At 38.4% G+C, this 21,155-nt stretch overlaps 1 protein-coding gene across 1 annotated transcript; it reads right to left on the reverse strand.

The window, feature by feature from the left end:
• Positions 1–8,259: 8,259 nt before the first annotated feature.
• Positions 8,260–19,428, reverse strand: AQP4 (aquaporin 4). Its single transcript, XM_015819242.1, has 5 exons — positions 19,394–19,428; positions 13,922–14,336; positions 11,790–11,954; positions 9,481–9,561; positions 8,260–8,712 (listed from the first exon to the last, which is right to left on the reverse strand). The coding sequence occupies exons 1-5, from the start codon at positions 19,423–19,425 to the stop codon at positions 8,440–8,442; spliced, it is 966 nt and encodes a 321-aa protein (XP_015674728.1). The 5' UTR covers positions 19,426–19,428; the 3' UTR covers positions 8,260–8,439.
• Between the last annotated feature and the right edge of the window lie 1,727 nt (positions 19,429–21,155).

Consider the following 21,155-nt stretch of genomic DNA (forward strand, 5'->3'; position numbering starts at 1 on the left):
GTGCTGCAAAGTGGTTGGATTACAGAAGCGTTGTAAGAACTACTAAAACTCTGTATTACAATGTTTCCATAATGTGAAAATGCTAAGTACCTGTGTCTATAATTTGAATAAAGTGAATAATTTTTGAGATAAAGATTTACATTCTGTAATAATTTCCAGAATATTTCTTAGCTTGGCTTTTCTGTAGGAGGCAGGCAGGTGGTTATTTATTACTATTGTCTGAAGTTCAATTAACTTCAGATACTATAGCTGAACTCCTAAAAAGTTACATGAAAAGCAGCTAACTTCTACTTCATATACATTGGTGATTGTCTGTCAGATTAGTTATTTCTTGTCAGTGCAAAAAGATCTGCTGTTAAACATCTCCAAGATCACAAGACTGGACAGAGCAGAATAAACTTATGATTTGAATTAAAAAGTTTAAACAAAAAACAAATGAACTTCACTTTAAATCTAGACCATGTTAAGGAAATAATATCTTTGTAATTATTATTTCTGCTCAACTTCTCCTGGCTGGTTAAACATTAATCTCTAAGCTTAATTTTCATAATCTCTTATACAATTGACTAATATGAATATATTTTTGCATTCTTTCTTGAAAAAGTTATAAGTAGACGGGTGGTTGTTGGACGAAAAATCAATCTGTAGAGGTGCTTAGTGGTTTTCTTGCAGACATTTCATTAACAAACTAGTAACATCAGCACTACTGTTTCTAGCATAGTAGCTCTGTAAGTTATCTAGTAGCTCTGTATTCAAGTTATCAGATACTAATAAAAGACCCAATTTGTAACAGGGATTGCCTTTTTGAAAAAAATAATAATTCCACAACTAACTTTCATTCAGTCAATTTTAAAAAACCTAACCCCAATGCACTGATAGATCCTTGAAATCAAATAATAACATGAATTTTGCTATGATCACTAATTAACCCTAAAGTTATAAATAAGATGTTTGAGGTATTTGTAAAAAAAACTATAATTAACCTACACCAGATATTTAATCAATCATCCCTCTGTTTAGCATTGTTCTTTCTTATACAGATGCCCTAGTCCAGGGGTCTTCAAACTTGGCCCTTTTATGACTTGTGGACTTCAACTCCCAGAATTCCTCAGCCAGTGTGCCTCGCTGAGGAATTCTGGGAGTTGAAGTCCACAAGTCATAAAAAGGCCAAGTTTGAAGACCCTTGCCCTAGTCTGTAGATATTTGCTCTGTCCTATTCTTTGAACTAAACACTGTCCTTGTAAAAAAAAAAATCACCAATGCATAGTTCACTCCTTTTTAGACTGATTGAATGGTTGTCTGAAGAAATTACTTAGCTTTACATTTAAAAAAATATTATGGTCTTACACATCCTCTATTGCAGGTCTCAGTTTGCATAGTGAGCCATAGAATTGTTGGATTATAATAAATAAATTACAGAAAAGCCTCCAATTGCCCTCTTAAGTTAAGCACACCCAGGTCTCCTCCTTCTTCTGCAAATAGATAGTTATCTTATTGAACCATGATATCTTACCTCTTTGTATAAAATAATATTATTCCATCCTTTGTAGCATATTATTTAGTATTTCTTGGACTAGATATGTCAGTCTAGGGGTGGAACATTTTCATTGCAGTTATCCTACTCATCCATGATCTAGACTGCTTATTAAGATCATTATTCATTTATTTAATCAACAGGAATAGTCTTGTAGTCTTATTGATCACCTTGGGAAGTTTTACCCCTAAATGAGATATACAATTATCTTGTTAATTGTCAATGAGGCAAGCTTCTATCATTAACTCAGCATTCTATTTCAGTACTTTGTTAGATGAAAATAACATCTGTGGTTTTGTAAATTTATACATAACAATGAAAACACAAGTTACATGTAATGCTATCTTCAGAGATTTATAAATTTGGATTTCCAAGGGATAAGAATATATTAATCAGTTTTATATTGCTTATTTCTGATTGTTTTCTAAGAGTTCTTTTAGAAATGCAAGCAAGAAGGATGATAATGGTCAACCCTATTTATTGTAGTGCCTTGATTTGTACTGTATCTCTTGATACTAACCATTAACATTAATTGTGACATAATTCTGATTATATAATCAATACAAGACAGGGATAAAATTCTCTCCCATGTATGGAACTGCAGCTAATTTATTCAGATATTCCCATTCCACTGTAACGAAGGCTTTAGCAGCATCTAGTGACATCAAAGCAGAGATTTTATAAACTCTGTTTGATGTATGTTTCTGAATTTCCTTGTAAGAATGCCAATATATATCCTACTATACTGATTAATTTATGCACTATAAAAGATAATCCACATTCTGTCTGATTTCAAACGGAGATACATTCTGAATTCTTTACAGCATTTTGGAAAATTATTACTGATTAAAATGTTATTAATTAAATATTAAAATGTTAATTAATGTAATTAACATATGTGGGATTAAGATGTTCATGAAATGCTTCTAAAATTCTTTTTTAGGTATTTATTATTATTAAAGTCCTTTATTGCCTATTACCTGATTAATAAAGGAAGGGTTCTAATTTGGCTTTGAAAAATCACTTTTGTATCCCTGCCCTACCCAAATTAAGTGAAACATTCTATGGAAGGATAAACTTGCCATTTTTGTGTTCTTATTTAAAATGTTCTCTTCGTCATTTTAAAACACGTTTTTGTGGTTTATTTTACATTTTATACAAATGGTAGCAACTAGTTAACATTAGCTGAATTCTTGTACAAGTTGACTAGTATGTCAACTTCAATATTAACAATAAGTGCCCTAGAAAAGGAAATGACATACTTCTGAAAGAATGCTAATAAACTCAATTGGTTCCTTCATTTCTTATCAAAATGAATATACAATGCTGCACATAATGGTATAACATTGTTTTGTCTAACTGCTTTATAATGCTGTTGAATGTATGCCAAGAATGTATGCACCATTGATTCAAAACACTGAATATTTAATTTCCAACATATTATATTTTAGGATATAGATATAGAAGACAAGCATCTATTATGAACATAATATACCTGAATTACATCGATTATTTCAAAGGCAACAGATTTGTGATTCAATAATATTTCCATTTTAATTCTGGTAATAGGCATATATTCATTCAATCCTTTTGTACAACTCATCTCAAATTATAAATCCTAGAAGGAATAAATATTTTAAAAATAGTTTTTGAATAAGAATCTGACATGAAATTGGCCTACTATGTAACATTCATTTTATTTATTGAAACTTTTTATGCTTGCTTTGATGTTTATTCCCTTTGAGGCATATGTCAAAGCAGAATGCTATGTCCTATGACCCCAGTCCACATCTTTCAAACACTAGCAAAGCATTATTCCAGTTTCAGATAGAGCATCTTTCAAAATGGGCATCTTTCAAATGATGAAGAAATTAGGGGTCCTTGGTGCTCTCTGAACGTGCTTGTTTTCTTGCAGACGTTTCATTACCCTAACTAGGTAACATCATCAGGACTAGCATTGATGATGTTACCTAGTTAGAAACATCTGTAAAAAAACAAGCAAGCTCAGAGATCACCAAGAACCCCTCATTTCAACCCTGAGCTACAAATATTCTTTCATTGATGAAGAAATTGATATGCATCCTCCTCCTCCTCCTCCTCCTCCTCCTCCTCCTGTTGTTTATATATATAAAACTCAAGCTAGCATATCTAGTTTTCCTGCCTTCTGTTTCTCCTACAACAGCAACCCTGTGAGGTGGGTTGGGATGAGATATAGAGTAGCTGGAACCCAGCTGGCTTGGGTCCTGGTTTCCAGACCAGCACCTAAACCCCTTCACCAAACTGGTTGTCCCTTCAACCAGGTCAGAGACTAAATAAAAATGCTGGTATCTGGTAGATAACAAGCTTAAATTGGGAAAGCACTGACAGTTATGTATATACAGTACACATAAAAATTCTGCTGATTACATTTCTAAAGTCACTTACCCAAATTATTTTAGTTTGGTAAGCAGCACATCAGGCTAAAGGGACTAGATTGAAATGTAGCTCTACCGATGAAGACAGATACAAGCAGATACCCCCACAGAGAGTTCCAAGGGCTTCCTGTAAAAGCTTTGTGATGGCAGAGGTCTTATTCCTAAATGGAATATACTGGCTTTGCCATGAATCCATTTAAAGATTGGCAATATTTTATATTTCAATAAGTACAGTAAATTCCCTTCACAGGTACTTTGTTGGCTGCCACATGTTTGAAGCAAACTTTACTTAAACAAAAGTGGGGGAATTACCAACTCTGTAACATTTCCATTTTTCTCCTTCTGATATCCTTCTGTCTCTCTCCCCACCATCTCCCCTCCTTCACAAGACATTAGACTCCAGGGAAGGAATACATAGATATTATCATAATTATCTGGTCAGAGATCTCCATATTTCATTAAGTTTGCAATGAAGCCATAGGCTACACAATTTTTGCCCAAGGGTTAAATGTTGCACACCCAAGATTTATAGGGTTCAATTTCTTCTTTTTCCAGATCTTCTTTCCTTAATGTCCCCAAATTACATCAACCCAGCATTAGCATGCTACATTTCCTTCCGCTGGCATTAATAGGAATGCATTAAAAAATGTTTCTAGCATGCAGTACTTTCCCCTTTCCCAGATTTGGAATCCTCTGGCAGACAAAATGTTTTTGGGTAACAGACAAAAGCCAGGAAAATTAAAAAGCAGGAAGGATGGCTGACACAAACATTCCTTTCAGAAAAATTTCTGACCTTCCCTGCTGGTCAGCTTTAGTATACCAAATGAAACTGTAAAGATTTGCTGTAGGTTTTTTTGTTTTTTTTTGGTAGAAAGTGTTTGAAAAAAAAATCCTTTGATTTAATTCTATCATAGTTTATAAGAACAAAATGTACGGTATAAATATGCTGTGATAAAACATTAAAAAATTCACATTTAAAGAAAAAAAATCTCAAGTCAAATATATAGTTGTGTATGAAAAGTGAACCTTTAATGTTTAATAAAATAATTATTACTTATGCAAAACAATTCAGAAGTATCACATGCTTCAGAAGTATTAGATTGTAATTTTTGAGGCTCAATAAATTCATCTTTTTCATATCAATAAAAGGCTGTGTGATTTTTCCGATTTGTATGGGTTTGAAAGACATTGAGACTTGGTATTTGTTATGCTTTAAACCAGGGGTCCCCAATCCCTGGTCTGTGGACTGGTACCGGGCCATGGCATGCCAGCAACTGGTCCGCACAAACAAGGAAAGTCCCATCTGCAGGATGCAGGTAGCACACAAAACCACACCTCCTCCGGTCTGCGGAAAAACCTCTCTCCATGTAACCGGTCCCTGGTGCCCAAAAGGTTGGGGACCTCTGCTTTAAACAACATTTTTTGTTGGAGTTTTTGCAAGCTTTATGACATATAATCAAGGCCCTCCATTTTTGTATGAATCATGTATGCAACACCAGAGGGAGGGACACAGTTTGCCATCTTTCTCTGGCCTTCTCTAAATTGATACATGGAAAGACTTCAGAGGCTGCTTAATTGCATTAATTTTACTCCTGTGGGAAAACCACACAGACTTTGCTGATGGTGTTTTTGCAATATGTACATGTTGGGGGTGAGCAGTTTAAGCCATAAACACCAGTGACTGTCCAAAGTAACACTCTATGCTTTTCTGAATACTTTTTTCTTCCAATGTATGCTTTCAAACAGGCAATATATTTAGAAGTAGGTCTTTGTTAGTCACTTGAATGCAAAATATCAGTTACCAAAAACTATTCCGGTAACATTTTAAAGAATTAATAAATAAACCTCTTTATTATAATTACTTTTTAAAAATTACAGTGTATGCAAAATGGATGAGATTAAACATTTCATTTATACAAAATTGGCACAGTAATGCTTTATTTGTTTGAATAAGAGCACTGAAAGCAGATCAGTTTCCACCTTTTTTCTGATCCTTACACATTTTATTAGTTTTATGATGAGCAGCTATACTTTGTGAGATCTTTTGCACGGAAGGACATTATAAATTGGTATATATATTTTTAGCATTATTTGGGATGCAAAATAATGAGGAAGACTGTTGGTGGAGAGAAGACAGGAAAGAATTAATGTTTTATTGGTTGGGAAGGGACAGACAAATGCTCTGATAGGGCTTTTTCATGTCCCACATACCACTGAGTTTGACATAGACTTTACAGTGAAAATACTAATCAGAATTGACAACAGCCAATTAAGTATCAGAAGAACAATCTAATAGTTTCTTGTTTCTATGGGCAAATTAACACGAATTTTCCCTTTCCATCTCATGACTCCTTGAATTAAAATTAATGTACCTTTCTAAATTTATTCAGATTCTCCTTATATTAATACATCAACAAGAATGTGGATATAATCTATGATGTTCCCTCAATTTAGAACATTGCTATCATTTCACAGCATGGGAATATGGTCTGATTAAATAAATAAGGGTAAAACAATGTTTTACAAACAACTTATGGAGAATTAATAAGTTTTTTTTTATATGTTTGATAAGGATTGGAATGAGGTGATTTCCCCACAGTTAGAATATCTGAGAAAAGTATTAAAACTACTCATGGTAAATTACCAAAGGACTTTTTAAATTTGATTTTGGGCTAGTGGAGACAGGAAAAAAAACACTCTAAAGCAGGGGTGTCAAACTGCCAGCCCGTGGGCCGGTTGCATCAAGCAGAGGCCGCACCCACCCCACCTCTGGCAATGAAAAAAAAAAGTTGCAATAAGTCACAACACGTCACGTGATGCGGTGAGTTTGACACCCGTGTTCTAAAGAATATAATTCTTCAGAAAAACAAAGATTTGTTTCAATAATAGATACATTTTGGTTTTTATAGAACCTAGCTACTAAGATTTCCAAAGTAGAGATCTTGCCAAAACCTGTTTCTGATCATAATCTCACGAGTTAGGTTTATAGAGGTAAAGCTACTACTTTTAAATGGAGATTAAATGAAATATTTTTATAAAAACAATGATGGATTATAAAAAGAAATTAACAGAATCTTTGAACATAATTTAAATATGGGCATGGATTTAAGAATGGTGTGGAATTCAAGTAAAGTTTTTATGAGACCATACAATACAACACCCAACTTAAAAAACGAACTAAGAAAAATATAGACTATCTTGATGTGATTAAAGAAGAACAATTAAATCTCCAAAGCAGATAAATATTTCTCATCATATTAAAATTTTACAACAACAGCTGTTGATGTTAACAATAAAAGAAATGGATATAAAAATGAATTATGCAAAGCAAAAAAAATTGTATTTGCAAATAAATCAAGGAAACATTTTGCATATAAATTAAGAAAAGAAAAAGAAAACAATATGGAAATTTCACTGTATTAATGAATAATATGCAAAAAAAAATTCATCAGTATTTTCTATTTGGTATAGAAGACATAAGATTCCCCAGGAGAAATTAGAATTGAACTATTTTATTAAATTTTGGAAGATATAAATTTTGGAGAGACTTTCATAAAAAGGATAAAATCAATTTATACTCCATAGACTGCATAAATAATTGTAAATGGAGATTTAACTAAACCATGTGATATATGAAAAAGAACAAGACGGGGTTGTCCATTGTCTCCTCTTCTGTTTATTTATTCTATTTATTTATTATTTTAGTTTTGGAAATATTGAATAGAGACATAAGATTAAAGGATTAAAGATGTAAATGTGAAAAACAGATTTAAAACTACGACCTTTTGCAGATAATCTGGTATTGGTTTTAGAAGATGAATGAAAGGAATTGAAACATTAATGTGAAAAATTATGGAACTTTGTTTCTATATATGACAAATGCAGTGAGATTATTATGTGCAGAAAGGTGGCAAGATTTAACTTTACTGACAAGTTGAGGAATGGATGGTGAAAATGATGGAACTTGCTGAGATTGCTAAATTGACAACTTTAATTAGAGATAAGGCATTATCTAAGGTCAATGCTGATTGGAAATCCCTTTTTAAGTTTTTGTGTTGACATTATGAAAATGAAGAAATTATGAAAATGAATAAATATGAAATTATGGTTTGATGATTAGAAAAAATACAGATTATAGAAAAAATGTAAGCAAAGTTGTAACCATAGAATAAGAGGTTAATTTAAATGTATACTTATAATTGCTGTAAAAGAAAATTGGAAGTCATTTATTTTTATTACTTTTTCCTGTTTGTTATTTTTTGCACTTTTGTCTTCTCTCTTTATTCTAAATATTAGTTCTTGTTAGTTTTATATATATACACTATCCTCTTACATACGATCTGATTAAACAGCTAATTTATTGATGATATTGCCCAACATTTGAAGTTATCTCAAGTGAAAAACTCACAACAGGTCTGTCTCTTTTATAGGTGGAAAACTATCTGTGGATATACTGGCAGGCTGATCTTTGCTTTCAGTGCTTCTTGCTAGTCATACAGATGATAGCACCTCATTGGTAGGATCTCTTCCTTTCTTATCATCACCCCTTTCCAGATCAATAAAGTGGACCATTCCATGTTTCTGGAGTAGATCATCTGTTTCCCTCTGGCTCTTGGGGTCTTCTACTTCAAGGTATTTTCCTTTGGGTTGCTGAGTTGTCTTAGTAAAAGTTTCCTTGAAATTGTGCTCATCATCAGGGCAATAGACATAGTGATAAAGGGCACCCGCCAGGACAGCTCCTATAATTGGTCCCAGCCAGTACACCTGTACAGAATCAGAAGGAGACAAAATTTGATACAGAGAGATTAAGAACTGACTAATAAACAAAAGGGCAGATAGTAAAGTTCCTTTGGCAAATGACTTGCAATAACGTGATTGGTTACACCTTTCCATACTTCCACAAATAAATATAAAAGCCAGCAACTTTTATGGTTTAGCAGTAGATACCTTTTCTATACATTCTGCATTGAACAAATATTCAGACCCAACCAAACTAATCTACATTTTTTAGTTGTTCTTGCAGTGTTGTTCCACAATGTTATATTGTTCCTTTTCTCAAAGAAAATGTATTGGATGAAGAATGACTGACAATTCTGAATTTTGACTTGGATCATAATCTGTTTTCTTTTTTATGAAAGCTATGATTCATGATGGAAAACAACAAATATAGGAAGGAGACCTGCAAAGAGGGGGGCGGCTCAAAAAACGTCTAGTTGACAATTGCAACTATGGAATTTAAGTCTCCTTTTTAGTATGTCCCATGCATGGCGAATGTAAACAAACAGTGAAGCTTCAATCTTGACTTTTTGATCCCTTCCCCACAGGCACGGTACCCCCAAAGTAATCTTGATTTAGCAATCTTAAAAAGAATAAAAGATATCTACAAAACAAAAAGAAAAAAACTGGTTGTGCTTTTTTACACAAAAGCCACTTTATAATTTATTTACTTTTTATAAAATAACCAAACAAAATAACAATTATAGATATTAAGTGGTCTGAAAAAATAAGGAATACTAAAGTATAATAACTTACCCAATGATCTTTCCAGTTACCCATGATAACTGCAGGCCCAAATGACCGAGCAGGGTTCATGCTGGCCCCTGTGTAACTGATCTGCAGTAAGTATACACATGCAAATATATAAATATTTGGAGAGGAAGAGTATTATTAACCATTATCAAACAGGAAGTTAAAATTCTTATAGAATCATCCTTTTCCAGTGGCACAGAAATGATGGATGCCAATTCTAGGGCTCTTATGCATTTCCTTCCTTGGGGGCATATCTGTGGATGAAAAAGGTTTCACCTGCTTGGAAAGGAAACTTGCTGATGGCATTGCTGGCCTTTTCCCATTGGAGCAAGTTTCACTTGCTTCCTACCATAAGGGTGAGATTTTTACATAATTCACTTGACGTCTGAACTCATGTCCGATCATGCCTTTTGAGCCCTTCCCATTTGACTGGCAACACATTTTCTAATTTTTCCCCCTGCATTTTATGTGTGAATTTTGATGATAGGGTATTTTTGACACTATGTACATTTTTGCAGGGGCTTAGAAAGAGGCAGTTAGATCATTTCCAAGAGCTGTGCTTTCTCTCCAGCTTTAGAACAGGAGATCTGTTTTCCTTCCTTCCTTCCTTCCTTCCTTCCTTCCTTCCTTCCTTCCTTCCTTCCTTCCTTCCTTCCTTCCTTCCTTCCTTTTGATTCATTCAATTTCTATAGCTGCCCATTTCAGTTAATAACGCTTGGCAGTTTATAGTTTAAAAAATATATTACACATAAAAGACTAAAACATTTTAAAACCATAAAGAAACAATAACATATATGGATATTGGGACATTAAATGATAATAGATTCATACATTGCACTGTTAAAAGTGACTGTGTTACTGCTATATGTATTAAACACCCTGATAAAATAGCATGTGGGCCGCAGTTCATCATGCAAATACTATAAATAAATATTAAAAATAAATTCCAGCATATGTGCGTGCGTGCACACACACACAGAGAATATATCCTTATATGTCATAGTATACTAGTTACTTGAGGGACTGCCTGTTCCCCATAGCATCTGCCCAATCTGGGAGGATTAGGGTGCTCCAGGATCCTTCAATTAAACAATGTCATCTGTTGAGTTCTCAGAAGTGCAATGCCTTCTATGTGCAATGCTGCATCTGGAAAGAGGTTTTCCCCAAGACTTGGATTGCCCACATTCTGTTGTTGGAAAAAGTGTTGAAGACTTTGCCACATTCCATCTGTTCTGTTGTGCTTGCCATCTGGTATAGGACCTCCTGCTATAGGTCACTGGTATAGGTCCTCCTGCTTGAGCAGGGGGCTGGACTAGAAGACCTCCAAGGTCCCTTCCAGATCTATTCTATTCTAATTCTAATCTTTCACCTTTGATTGACATTATTATAATTACAGTGAGCTGCCAAGAGTCATTGGGAGTTGAGTGGCATATAGGATATATAAAATAATAAAAATTCCTTTATTTACATTAGGTGTTTGTTGAACAATTGGACCAGCATTATTTCTAGTCACATACAAACTAAGCTAACTAAAAGTATTAATATAAAATAAGATAAATTAAATATTTACACACTAGTAGATGTGTTTTGCCATTTTAGAATAGAATAGAATAGAATAGAATAGAATAGAATGACAGAGTTGGAAGGGATTTTGGAGGTCTTCTAGTCCAAACCCCTGTTCAGACAGGAAACCCTATACCATTTCGGACAAATGGCTGTCCATTCTCTTCTTAAACACGTCCAGTGTTGGAGCATTCACTGCTTCTGGAGGTAGGTTGTTCCACTGGTTAATTGTTCTAACTGTCAGGAAGTTTCTCCTTAGTTCTAGGTTGCTTCTCTCCTTGATTAGTTTCCATCCTTTGCTTCTTGTCCTGCCTTCAGGCGCTTTGGAGAATAGCTTGACTCCCTCTTTTTTGTGGCAGCCCCTGAGATATTGGAACACTGCTATCATGTCCCCCCTCGTCTCTTCTCTTCATTAAACTAGACATACCCAATTCCAGCAACTGTTCTTTATATGTTTTATCTTCCAATCCCCTACATATTGTTTGTATATTTATACACACACACCCCCAAAGAGTGAAAGAGACATATATTATAAGAATGTTATACATTTTAATATTAATTTGACTCAAATGATTCCAAATAAACTTAGTTCCACATAAATATTTTAAATAAAATTAACTGAAAATTACAGCCTCTGACCATGTACGGGTTTCAGAATAATAAGCTAATAAGCTACTTAAAACACTGCTACTCTTTATAATTTACAAGTACCTAGCTGAAAAAGCAAATAAAAGAAGCTGGCAACTTACAGCAAAGAAATGTCCTATTGCAACCGATAGTCCAATTGCCACTGCCACAGAACCGGTGACATCATTTCGTTTAGAATCACAGCTGGCAAAAATAGTAAAAACCAGCTGGAAGGTAATTATCAGCTCCACCAAGAGCCCATGTCCACTAGAAAGTTCTGCATGTATCTGGAAGAGGAAACACACAGAGAGCCAGGCAGCATAAATAAAGTGTGAAATTGTAATTACCAACCCGCTAATTAAAACAGTTTCAAAGTAAATAAGTGTTTTGGAAAGAAAGAAAATAAAATAAGGCAAGGAAATAATACACTGTTAAAAGCCTTTTAAGTAACAGTCTCTTGGGTAATCTGGGCTTCCTTGACAGGTGACTCTGAAAGGCTCCTGTTAATGGCTTATTAGCCATTGGATTGTTGGGATACAGAGTTGTGTATTTTGTGTCCTTTCATGAAACAGCACTGCACTAAACCATAAGATGATTTGCATGCCTGATTGTAATGTAGATACACCTAATATGGCTTATATATTATGATATATAGTCGACAGCAGTAAATTAAGCCAATGTGATTTATTCCCCCAAACCATGATGACCATAGGTTTGTGTGGTATGTATACTCACCAACAGCCTTACACTCAACATCAGCTGTGGCCCTTATTTATATGTGTATGTGTATAAAATACAAAACAGCCCCCTTCCAAACTCTTGGTTTTTGATGGGAATTTCACACAAAGAGTCTTAAGAATACAGCTATTTTTCTATTTTTTCTTCAGCAGATCCATGATTTAGTTTTCTGTTATGAATTCATTAATTAGCTCTTACTCAAATAATTTCAGTTTCAAATAGAAATTGACAGCATGTAAGTGCAGTTTCATGTCTGGCAGTGAGGCTAATTGATAGAAGAGAACAAAGCTAGAACCAAAAGCAAAGTCTATTTTTAAAAAGTTATCTAAAATATACAGTTCTTTTGTTTTAATATATCTATGCTTTTCTCTTAAAATATTTCATGCCTGAATGTTATGATTATATGAATTCTTCTTTTAGTTAGAAATATCTACTAAGGAACAATTCCTAACTACAGAATAAAAAGTCGCAATAAGATACATCAAATCTATTAGAATAAAAACAGTTCCTTGCTTTAAGTTAAACTGCATATGCCCCCCCCCATAGTTTACTAGGACCTGATACTTGCATATAACTGTTGCAAAATATTTAGCAGTTAGTTTACAGTAAAGAATGGATTTATGGGGCACAGGGCACCCTGCCTATCAAAATTTCTTATTAACATTTTTCTTAAAGGCATTCTAAATCCGTTCAAAGCAATACATTCCATGTGAGCCTGCAGTTTTATCAAAAGGTCACTTCTGAATTAAAAAATAATCACAGAAACCACTTGAGAAACCACTATTTAAATTTTAAAGCAGTTTCTCAAAATACTTTCATTAGGTTTAATATAATTTAAACAACCTCTATTCATTTTTTGCCCTAGGCATCTACATCATCATCATCATCTGTAACAATAAAAAGATGCTGAAGTGAATTTAAGCTATCCAGATCTTGTCCAAGGATCCATGCTAAAACAAGAATGTGTGTATGAGACTTAGAATGTTTGTTTATATGTTAATGTGGAAGCCAGTATAAATGTAATCTGAATGAGAGTCCACACTTTACAAAAGCAGTTGCTTTGTAAACTTATTAAAACAAGAATTACTTGAAGTTTCCTCAGGGGAAAAAGTCATTTTCCCCCTGAATGTATTAACTGAGCACTGTTCCCCAATAAAGAGCTCAATTAAAACCTTTTTCTGGGTTCCTCAATCTAATATCTGTGGGTGTGGTTTGCTCCCAAGACTGTGGCAAAGTATCTACCTCACAGTGTCTTTGATGTGGAAAGAAAATGTCCTGGTGAAGATATTGGACTAGGCCTGTGGAGGAAAACCCAGTTTCAAGCCCACCTTTAGCTGTGCAAATTGATTGCCTGACTTTGGATCAATCACACTCTCTCAAGCATGGGGAGATTCTTCAGCCATTTTTCAGGAAGAAAGGGCTTTTCCCCTTTCAGCAAATGCTGAAATAGGTTTGCAAGGTTTGGGTTGTTATTGTGTTTCATTAGAAAGGGTAATTATCCATTCTTTCAACCTACCTGGGTAACTCCCAGTCTCCCAATTACACTTGATGGAGTGACAAGATAGAGAATTCCTGCCCCTGCGATGGCACCCAGGCATTGGGCTACAATATAGAAGACTGACTTGGCAAGGCTGATCTTCCGAGTGCAAACCATTGCAATGGTCACTGCAGGGTTAATATGGCCGCCACTTATATGTCCAATGCACTGGACCATGGTCGCAATGCTGAGTCCAAAGCATAGAGAAATAAGGACCATGTCCACAGGCAGGGGTTTTTCACTTCCACCCCAGTTGATAGTAGAGCCAAGGCTGAGGAAGACAAAAATGAGCATGGCCAAAAATTCTGCTGACACCGACTTCCAGAAGGACTTGGTCCAGATGCCTTTAAATGCTGCCATGACAGCCTCACAATTACACCATCGGCCACACTTACTGAAAAGGAAAACAAAGCAGCATAAGGATTTGATCCTGTCATTTAAGAAATGCTTTAAATGAACATGCTATCATTTGCAAAAACTAATGACAGGAACAGCTTGTAAGTATCTATCACAGATCTATAATTAGCCAATAACAGTCCCACATCTGCATGAAATGAACAATGGGGGGGGGAGATCCCATCTAGTCATCTCTATACTATATTGTCATGCTTTATTGATACTCTCCACCTCCAATTCCTGTTTAAAGTTATTGCCACAGAAGTAACAAGTGATGGGCTTTTGTAAATAATCTTACAACCTAGAATAACCAAGCACAGAGATGAAAATGAGAAATTAATCTTCTTCTGTACCCAGTACCCATTCAGGAATGGTATGTGTGAGAAAAGATGCCTTGCTAAATAACATTATCTAAAAATATATTGCATACACCACAACATGACTGAACATTCTTTGTATGGTTGGGGCGAAGAGGTCTGACTTGCAGAAGTACTCAGATACTGGTGGAAGAATTACCTGAATTAGGAAAATTAGGGGTACATCCCATGAAAAAATAAGATTGAGACTAAATGCTATCCTACCTCTCAAGAGCTCCAGTAAATTGTCTCTAGAGCTATCCAAGGTGCTGCAAGTTCAGTCTGGATGCTTCAAGTCTTCCCTGTTGCTTAAAGTCTTATCTGCTTGAGTCAGCAGAAAATGAAGCCAGCAGGAAATGTGCAGTGTCCATTGCCTCTGTTCCCAATTACTGACAACCACCTGATTTTTCCCTAATATAATGGATGTCACAGCCTATTAGATTTTTTTTATACCTCGAGTCTGCCTTTGGATGATGTTAGAACAATGGGAGCAAATGACAAATAAAGTGATAAAATATGGCAGTTTGTCTCATTCATGGGCTGAGGTAAGATAAAGCCAACACTCTGAGGATATAGCAGGAAAAAAAATATTGTCATGGCTTATTCCATGATTAACTGCAAGAATCTGAGTAAGATATGCATTATTCTATATGGCTGCCTGCTCATTAAGACATCTGGAGAATGCATGACTTCTGACTTTTGTTCTTTTCTAACATGATTTCTTTCCTTTCGGCCCTACATTTCTGCTTTGATGTTGGCTTAGTTTTCCATAGTGTCTGTTTGTCAACCCACTGCTTACTCCTACAAGCATTGTTCCATCAACTGCTTCTATCTGAATCCTATTTTGCTTCTCATTCCTACCAAAGACCAGATGGGCTTACAATGCAAACAAGCTACCTGTCAATTATATCCTTTGGATTTTCTTTTTACCATTTGTTGTCTTCTATCTGTGGTCACATTTCCTCAGAACTATAAAACTAAACACCATTACTTTTATTTCAGTCTTCTCTGACTTCAAGCTATGTGCTAAATGTATTTCCATCATTCTACAATCATGTAGCCTGAATTAGCAAGGACAGTTTATATAGAAATAACAAATTGGGGAAGGCTATTCTACATAATGCTTCCATGGAATAGAATCAAGATTCTGCTCATATAAAGGTAAAGGTTTCCCCTGTCCAGTCATGTCTGAATATACAGTAAGGGGTGGTGTTCATCTCCATTTTTTAGCTGAGGGAGCCAGTGTTGCCCAAAGACATTTCCATGGTCATTGGCCAGTATGCCTATATGCTAAGGTGCATGGCATGCTGTTACTTTCCCATTGAAGTGGTACCTATTTATCTATTTACGCTTGCATGCTTTTGAACTGCTATGTGAGCAGGAGCTGACATATATTTTAAATATCAGTATACTACAATTCAATGAAGCTTTCAAAAGTTTACAAGGCATGTGATTCATACACTTTAAGAGCTTCCAATAACTATACTTTGAGTTTTAAAATGAAATGTTTTTGGTTTAGGACTAGATAATAGAAAATCTAGAAATGCTTCTATTTAATCAAGACCATAAAACAAGGTCCATAAAGTGAAAGCAGGGTAGTTAGAAACACCAAAAGGTTTCTAAATTTCTCTTTGTATAGCATTCCTGGACTATTAACACCATCCTGAAAGACAAAAGAAATTAGCAAGTGATAATTTATCCTGGTCTGGAAATGAAGTAAAGGGAAATTTTGTATGTATCTGCTCAATGTTGCCATGTTTTGTAACAGTGAAGAATCGGTATTTCCAAATCATACTGGATGTTTGCGAATTCCAAAAATACTTTTGCAGAAACATGCTTGGAATGAGAGAGAAACTTGTGAAACAACTCATTTCTTGATCAGAATAAACTATAACCAACAACTGATTCCAGCTGTCTATCTCTTGTCAGTATTCAAAGCTGCAATCCCAATTAGTCCAAATATTGTGCAGATATAGTCAATAGCCAGCATACCAGTACATCCAAAGTGCTATTGTGCCATCTTTTTAAATGATGTAATAATAATTGTTTGTGGCTTGGTTGATATTCCTCTTGTTGGTTGGTGATATTCCTATCTTGTTGGTTGATTTAATGGCACGAATTGCCAGAAAGGGTAGATTTAGAAAACCATTCAAAGGTGCAGAGACAATCAAAGTGACTTTGACAAAAGGTGACTTGGGTTAGGGTATTAAATGATGTTAGGGCAAGCATGATGTGTTGCGCTGGGCTGTTGGCAATGTGAAGGTATTTCACAAACTATAACCCTGTATAAAATATGGCAGCCTGAAGCTTTATGGGATCTAGGTCCTCAGATTACATTACATAGGTCCATTACTGTGAATACTTAAACAGGCTATTTGTTTCTGGCCTGAGTGCAAGTGCCCCTTTCTAAATACCCTCTTCAGAGGGATAAAATGTAAGCCTATTGCTGCTGGTTTCTTCCTTGAAAAAAAAAATCAAACCAAAATGCTCTGCAAACACAGTTAAGAAAAAAAAAACTGTGGCTGTGGAAAATGTCAACTCCAAGATTTTTTTTCTTGCTGAAATTATTTTTGTGTGCGGTTTAGAGTTCTTAAAGCCACGTCAGAAGAGTAACGTGCCTCAAAAAAGATGGCTTTAAGCAAAACAACTCACTACCTTGCCCATTGCTTGATGCCAATATTGTATGGTTTGGATCAGCACAGAATGAGCTACTATCCAGATTTTGGGGCTGCCTTCCCCCAACTGTGCTCTTCAGAGCAGTTAGACTTCAGCTTCCTTGATTTCCTAGCCTGGCTAGACCAGTGGTTCTCAACCTTTTTAATGCTGCAACCCCCAACCGGTCGTAAGTCGAGGACTACCCAACCGGTCGTACGTCGAGGACTTTCCCTGCCCGGGAGCGCCGCGCATGCGTGGTTCCGCCCCCTGCGCTGGCCGAGGCGTAGCTGGCAAGCGGCAGAGACGGAGCAGGCCGACCACCAGCTGGCCCAACCCAAGGGAGGTAAGGCACCTGCCGGAAAAGGAGAAAAAAATGGACAAAAAAAATGGACAAAAAAAAATGGCGGACAGCCTTGCTTGGCGACCCCCGTGAAATGGTCGATCGACCCCAAATGGGGTCCCGACCCACAGGTTGAGAACCACTGGGCTAGACGGTCTCACCCTCAAGTGGGAAGCAGCACAACAGGCATTTTCTTTAACTGCTTCATGAAGGCCTTCTGTTGAACCAGAGTCCCCTTGCTCCTCGCCGATCTGCTCTGTGCATCTGGCGGGCTTTGAAAGGGAAGGAAGTCGACTTCTCTATCTAACAGGAACTTTGCACCAAATACATTTCCATCCCGCACCGGGTGCGCTCCTATTCTCCCTTTCCCCAAACAGAAGCCGCATCTTCCCTGCCAAGTTCGGAGCGACCTACTTTCCAGTCTGGCCTTTTCAGTCGGGAGCCGGGGTGGAGGGGTGGAGGAAGGGAAGACACCCCAGATTATCTTTGCAGGCACGGAAATGAAAGCCTTTTATCTTGGCGCGAAATGCTCCGGATTTCGGCAGGTCAGCAGAAACCGAAGAGGACGGCAGCACCGGCAGCGTCAGTCTCGGAGGCAGAAAAGCGCTGGAAGCCCAGGGAGCGCGCGCGGGGGGGGGCATTCCCCCGGGGAGCGGAGCTGGGGAAGATTTATAGTGCGCCGTGGAGGCAGCTTCTCACGGGGTCCGCGTCCAGAGGCGCTGCGATCTGTTTACGAGGCAGCGCAAACTGCTGGCAAAGGAGTTTTTCTAGGACCCTTTCCAAACACATAGGTGAAAAGGACGGGGACTGCCCTTGACATTTAGCAATTACAAATCTTCCAGGTATAACGTTTCATACCGTTAGTACGCTCACCGAGCCTCCACAAGCTCTCTCTCTCTCTCTCTCTCTCTCTCTCACACACACACACACACACACACACACACACACACACACTGTCACACACACTAGATGCCAACGGTACAAAAAACGCAAGCAAATGTCTTTCTTAAACACCCACCCCTTTTTTTAAAGAAACTAAAGAACAATTAGATTAAACAACAACGCAAGGTGCATTCTGCAACGACACTTGGGTAGGAAGCGGTAAAAGAACCGAGGATTATCAGAAAGTCGAGTGTAATTTCCAACAGGTTAATAAAAGCACAGTGGCACACAACCCAACTGCGCGGGACAGGGGTTCCGCACTCTGCTCGCGCGTTTTGGGGAGCTGATTGGGGGGGGGGGAAGCGGGAGGGGGAGAGGGAAGGGCTCCGAAGGGAAGGCCGAGCGGTCCAGGGTAAGGCGAGGCCGTGTCCCGCAGCGCTTCTGCCCTCTTATTGTCTGGGCCGGTTACCTCTAAGAATTCTTCGCAGAGACCTTACTCCGACTCGCGTTTACTCCCGTCAAGAACTTCTGGCTACGGCCCCTCAAATTTCGGAGGAGGGACTCGCGTGGGGCCTTTCCCATCTCTCGCTAGCTAGACCCCGGGCAGCCCTTCGCCGCAGCTTTGCTACGAGAGGTCGCTAGAACAAAGGTGGGGTCTCCTCCGTGGAAACCCCTCGCCCGACGGAGACAGAAGGGGTTGGGCAAAGGGGCCAGGGGAGAATCGTGGGAAGTAAGGCAGTCCAGGCGCATCTTTCTTACCGAGGTACCCCAACCGATCCCCACACACCCCCCACACACACCCCGGCCGGTTATTCGACTCACCCCCAAGCTCTGGGAGCCGCTTCGTCGCTCATGCCTTCTCGCGTGTGGCGCGCCTGGCTAGAGACCGAGCCGCGAGAGGGGGAGTGGCGGAGCCCGGGGGGGGCTTGGGGGAATCGGGTTACTGCTCCTGTCTGGCCCGGAGGACTTTTCCAAGTGGAGGCTGTGCGCCGAACAGCTGGCCAGGCGTTGGGTTATATTTGAACTCCGAATAACTTTCCCATACCTGATCAGCCCGAAAGGGGTGGAGCCGCCGCCCGCCGCCCGAGCGAGCGCCTGTGGCCCGGGAAGGGAGAGGAACGGAGCGCGCCGGCCCTTGGCTCGCGGTCTCAGGCGCTGGGTTGGAGCGGCCGGGAGAAAAGGCTTCCCGGGACTCGCCAGCCCTTGCCACGAGCGGCGCTCAAAGGGACGCTGGTGCCTGAGCCGGAGAGACCCCCCACCCTCCCGCCTGGCTCGCGGCAAAGCAGAACGGCTTGACCCAGGAGTGGCGCACTCGCCGCACGCAAACGAAGTACTTGGCCTCTTTATCTGGACCTCCCTCGCCCCAAACTCTGCTTGGCTTAACCGTAATGTAAGCACACTTGCTTGGGATCACTCAAGCCATAAGTTGAGTTTGAGCCTCCTGAAGACTCTGAGAACCCCAGCAGCAAGAGATTCATTTGGTCTGTCTGCACCTTACTTTTTTTCTGCCTGCATCCTAGACCAGGGCTTTTCAACCTTTTCACCCATTGTACCACTTTTAGGATATGGCAATATCCGAGTACCACCAGCCGCCTAGCAAAGTGTCAAAAACTTGATGACCAAAAAAAAAGAAAGAAAAAAGTGATAAAGTACAGGTAGTTCTCGACTTACAACAGTTCGCTTAGTGACTGTTTGAAGTTACCATGGCACTGAAAAAAGTGTCCCCCAAGCCACAGCCGAGCAAGACACCTGCCTGTCCACCCAGCGGCACTCTTCCTCCTGTCCGAGGTTTTCATTGTTCTGAGCATTTCTGTTGAGGATTGGCAGCGGGGGTGGGGTGGGTGTTTGGCTTTTATTCCCCCTCCCCGTCTGCTGGGTGGCTGCAGCAGGTTTTGGTCACTTCACATGACCCTGGGACACTGTGACCTGGAGAGGCTGCAACATTCCAGCTGATCGGCGCTTCTTCTGGGCTCAGCAGAAGCACCAGGATCAGCGCCGAGCTCCAGCTGGAGCCTGCCGCTGATCCTGGCACTTCCACTGAGCCCTGACAGCCCCGAAGAAGTGCTGATCCTGGCGCTTCCGCTGAGCCCTGACAGCCCTGCAGCTCCAGCCATCTCTCGCTCAGGCTTGTGCGGTGCTGTCACAGGTTCAGCTCATTCTCCTCCCCCACTACCACTTTTCTAGGATGGTCACGTACCACCTGCCAGGTGCCAATGTACCATAGGTGGTACCCGTACCACTGGTTGAAAAGTCCTAGAACAACATAAATTTTCCTTTGTTATTTTCTTTTCATTCAGGTCAGTGGCCCAATAAAAGGAACAGAACAGAATTCTTTTAATAATAATACACATTAAATTCCTAATTCCTAATTCCTAATCCCCGTTTTTCCAGCCATTGATAAAATATATCCCATATTTGAAAATATTCTGCGTCTTCTTTTTCTTTAATATTCAACGTTAGTCTATCCATTTTTGCACAGTCTGGTATTTTCTTGATTATCTTTTCTTCAGATGGTGTTTCTTCATTTTTTCCAATACTGAGCAAATACAATTCTTGCTACTGTTAATACATGCAACATTAAATA

The sequence above is a fragment of the Protobothrops mucrosquamatus genome, unplaced genomic scaffold (genome assembly GCF_001527695.2).
Source record: "Protobothrops mucrosquamatus isolate PMUCROS unplaced genomic scaffold, P.Mucros_1.0 scaffold877, whole genome shotgun sequence".
Classification (NCBI taxonomy): Eukaryota; Metazoa; Chordata; class Lepidosauria; order Squamata; family Viperidae; genus Protobothrops; species Protobothrops mucrosquamatus.

What these genes read in the sequence shown, in the direction of transcription:
- AQP4 (XM_015819242.1), bottom strand. Translation starts at nt 19,425, where the DNA reads ATGAGCGACGAAGCGGCTCCCAGAGCTTGGGG. An exon ending in CAATAGGACATTTCTTTGCT is followed by an intron (nt 9,562 to 11,789) that starts GTAAGTTGCCAG and finishes TACTTACTGCAG; the next exon opens with ATCAGTTACACAGGGGCCAG. An exon ending in GTAACTGGAAAGATCATTGG is followed by an intron (nt 8,713 to 9,480) that starts GTAAGTTATTAT and finishes GATTCTGTACAG; the next exon opens with GTGTACTGGCTGGGACCAAT.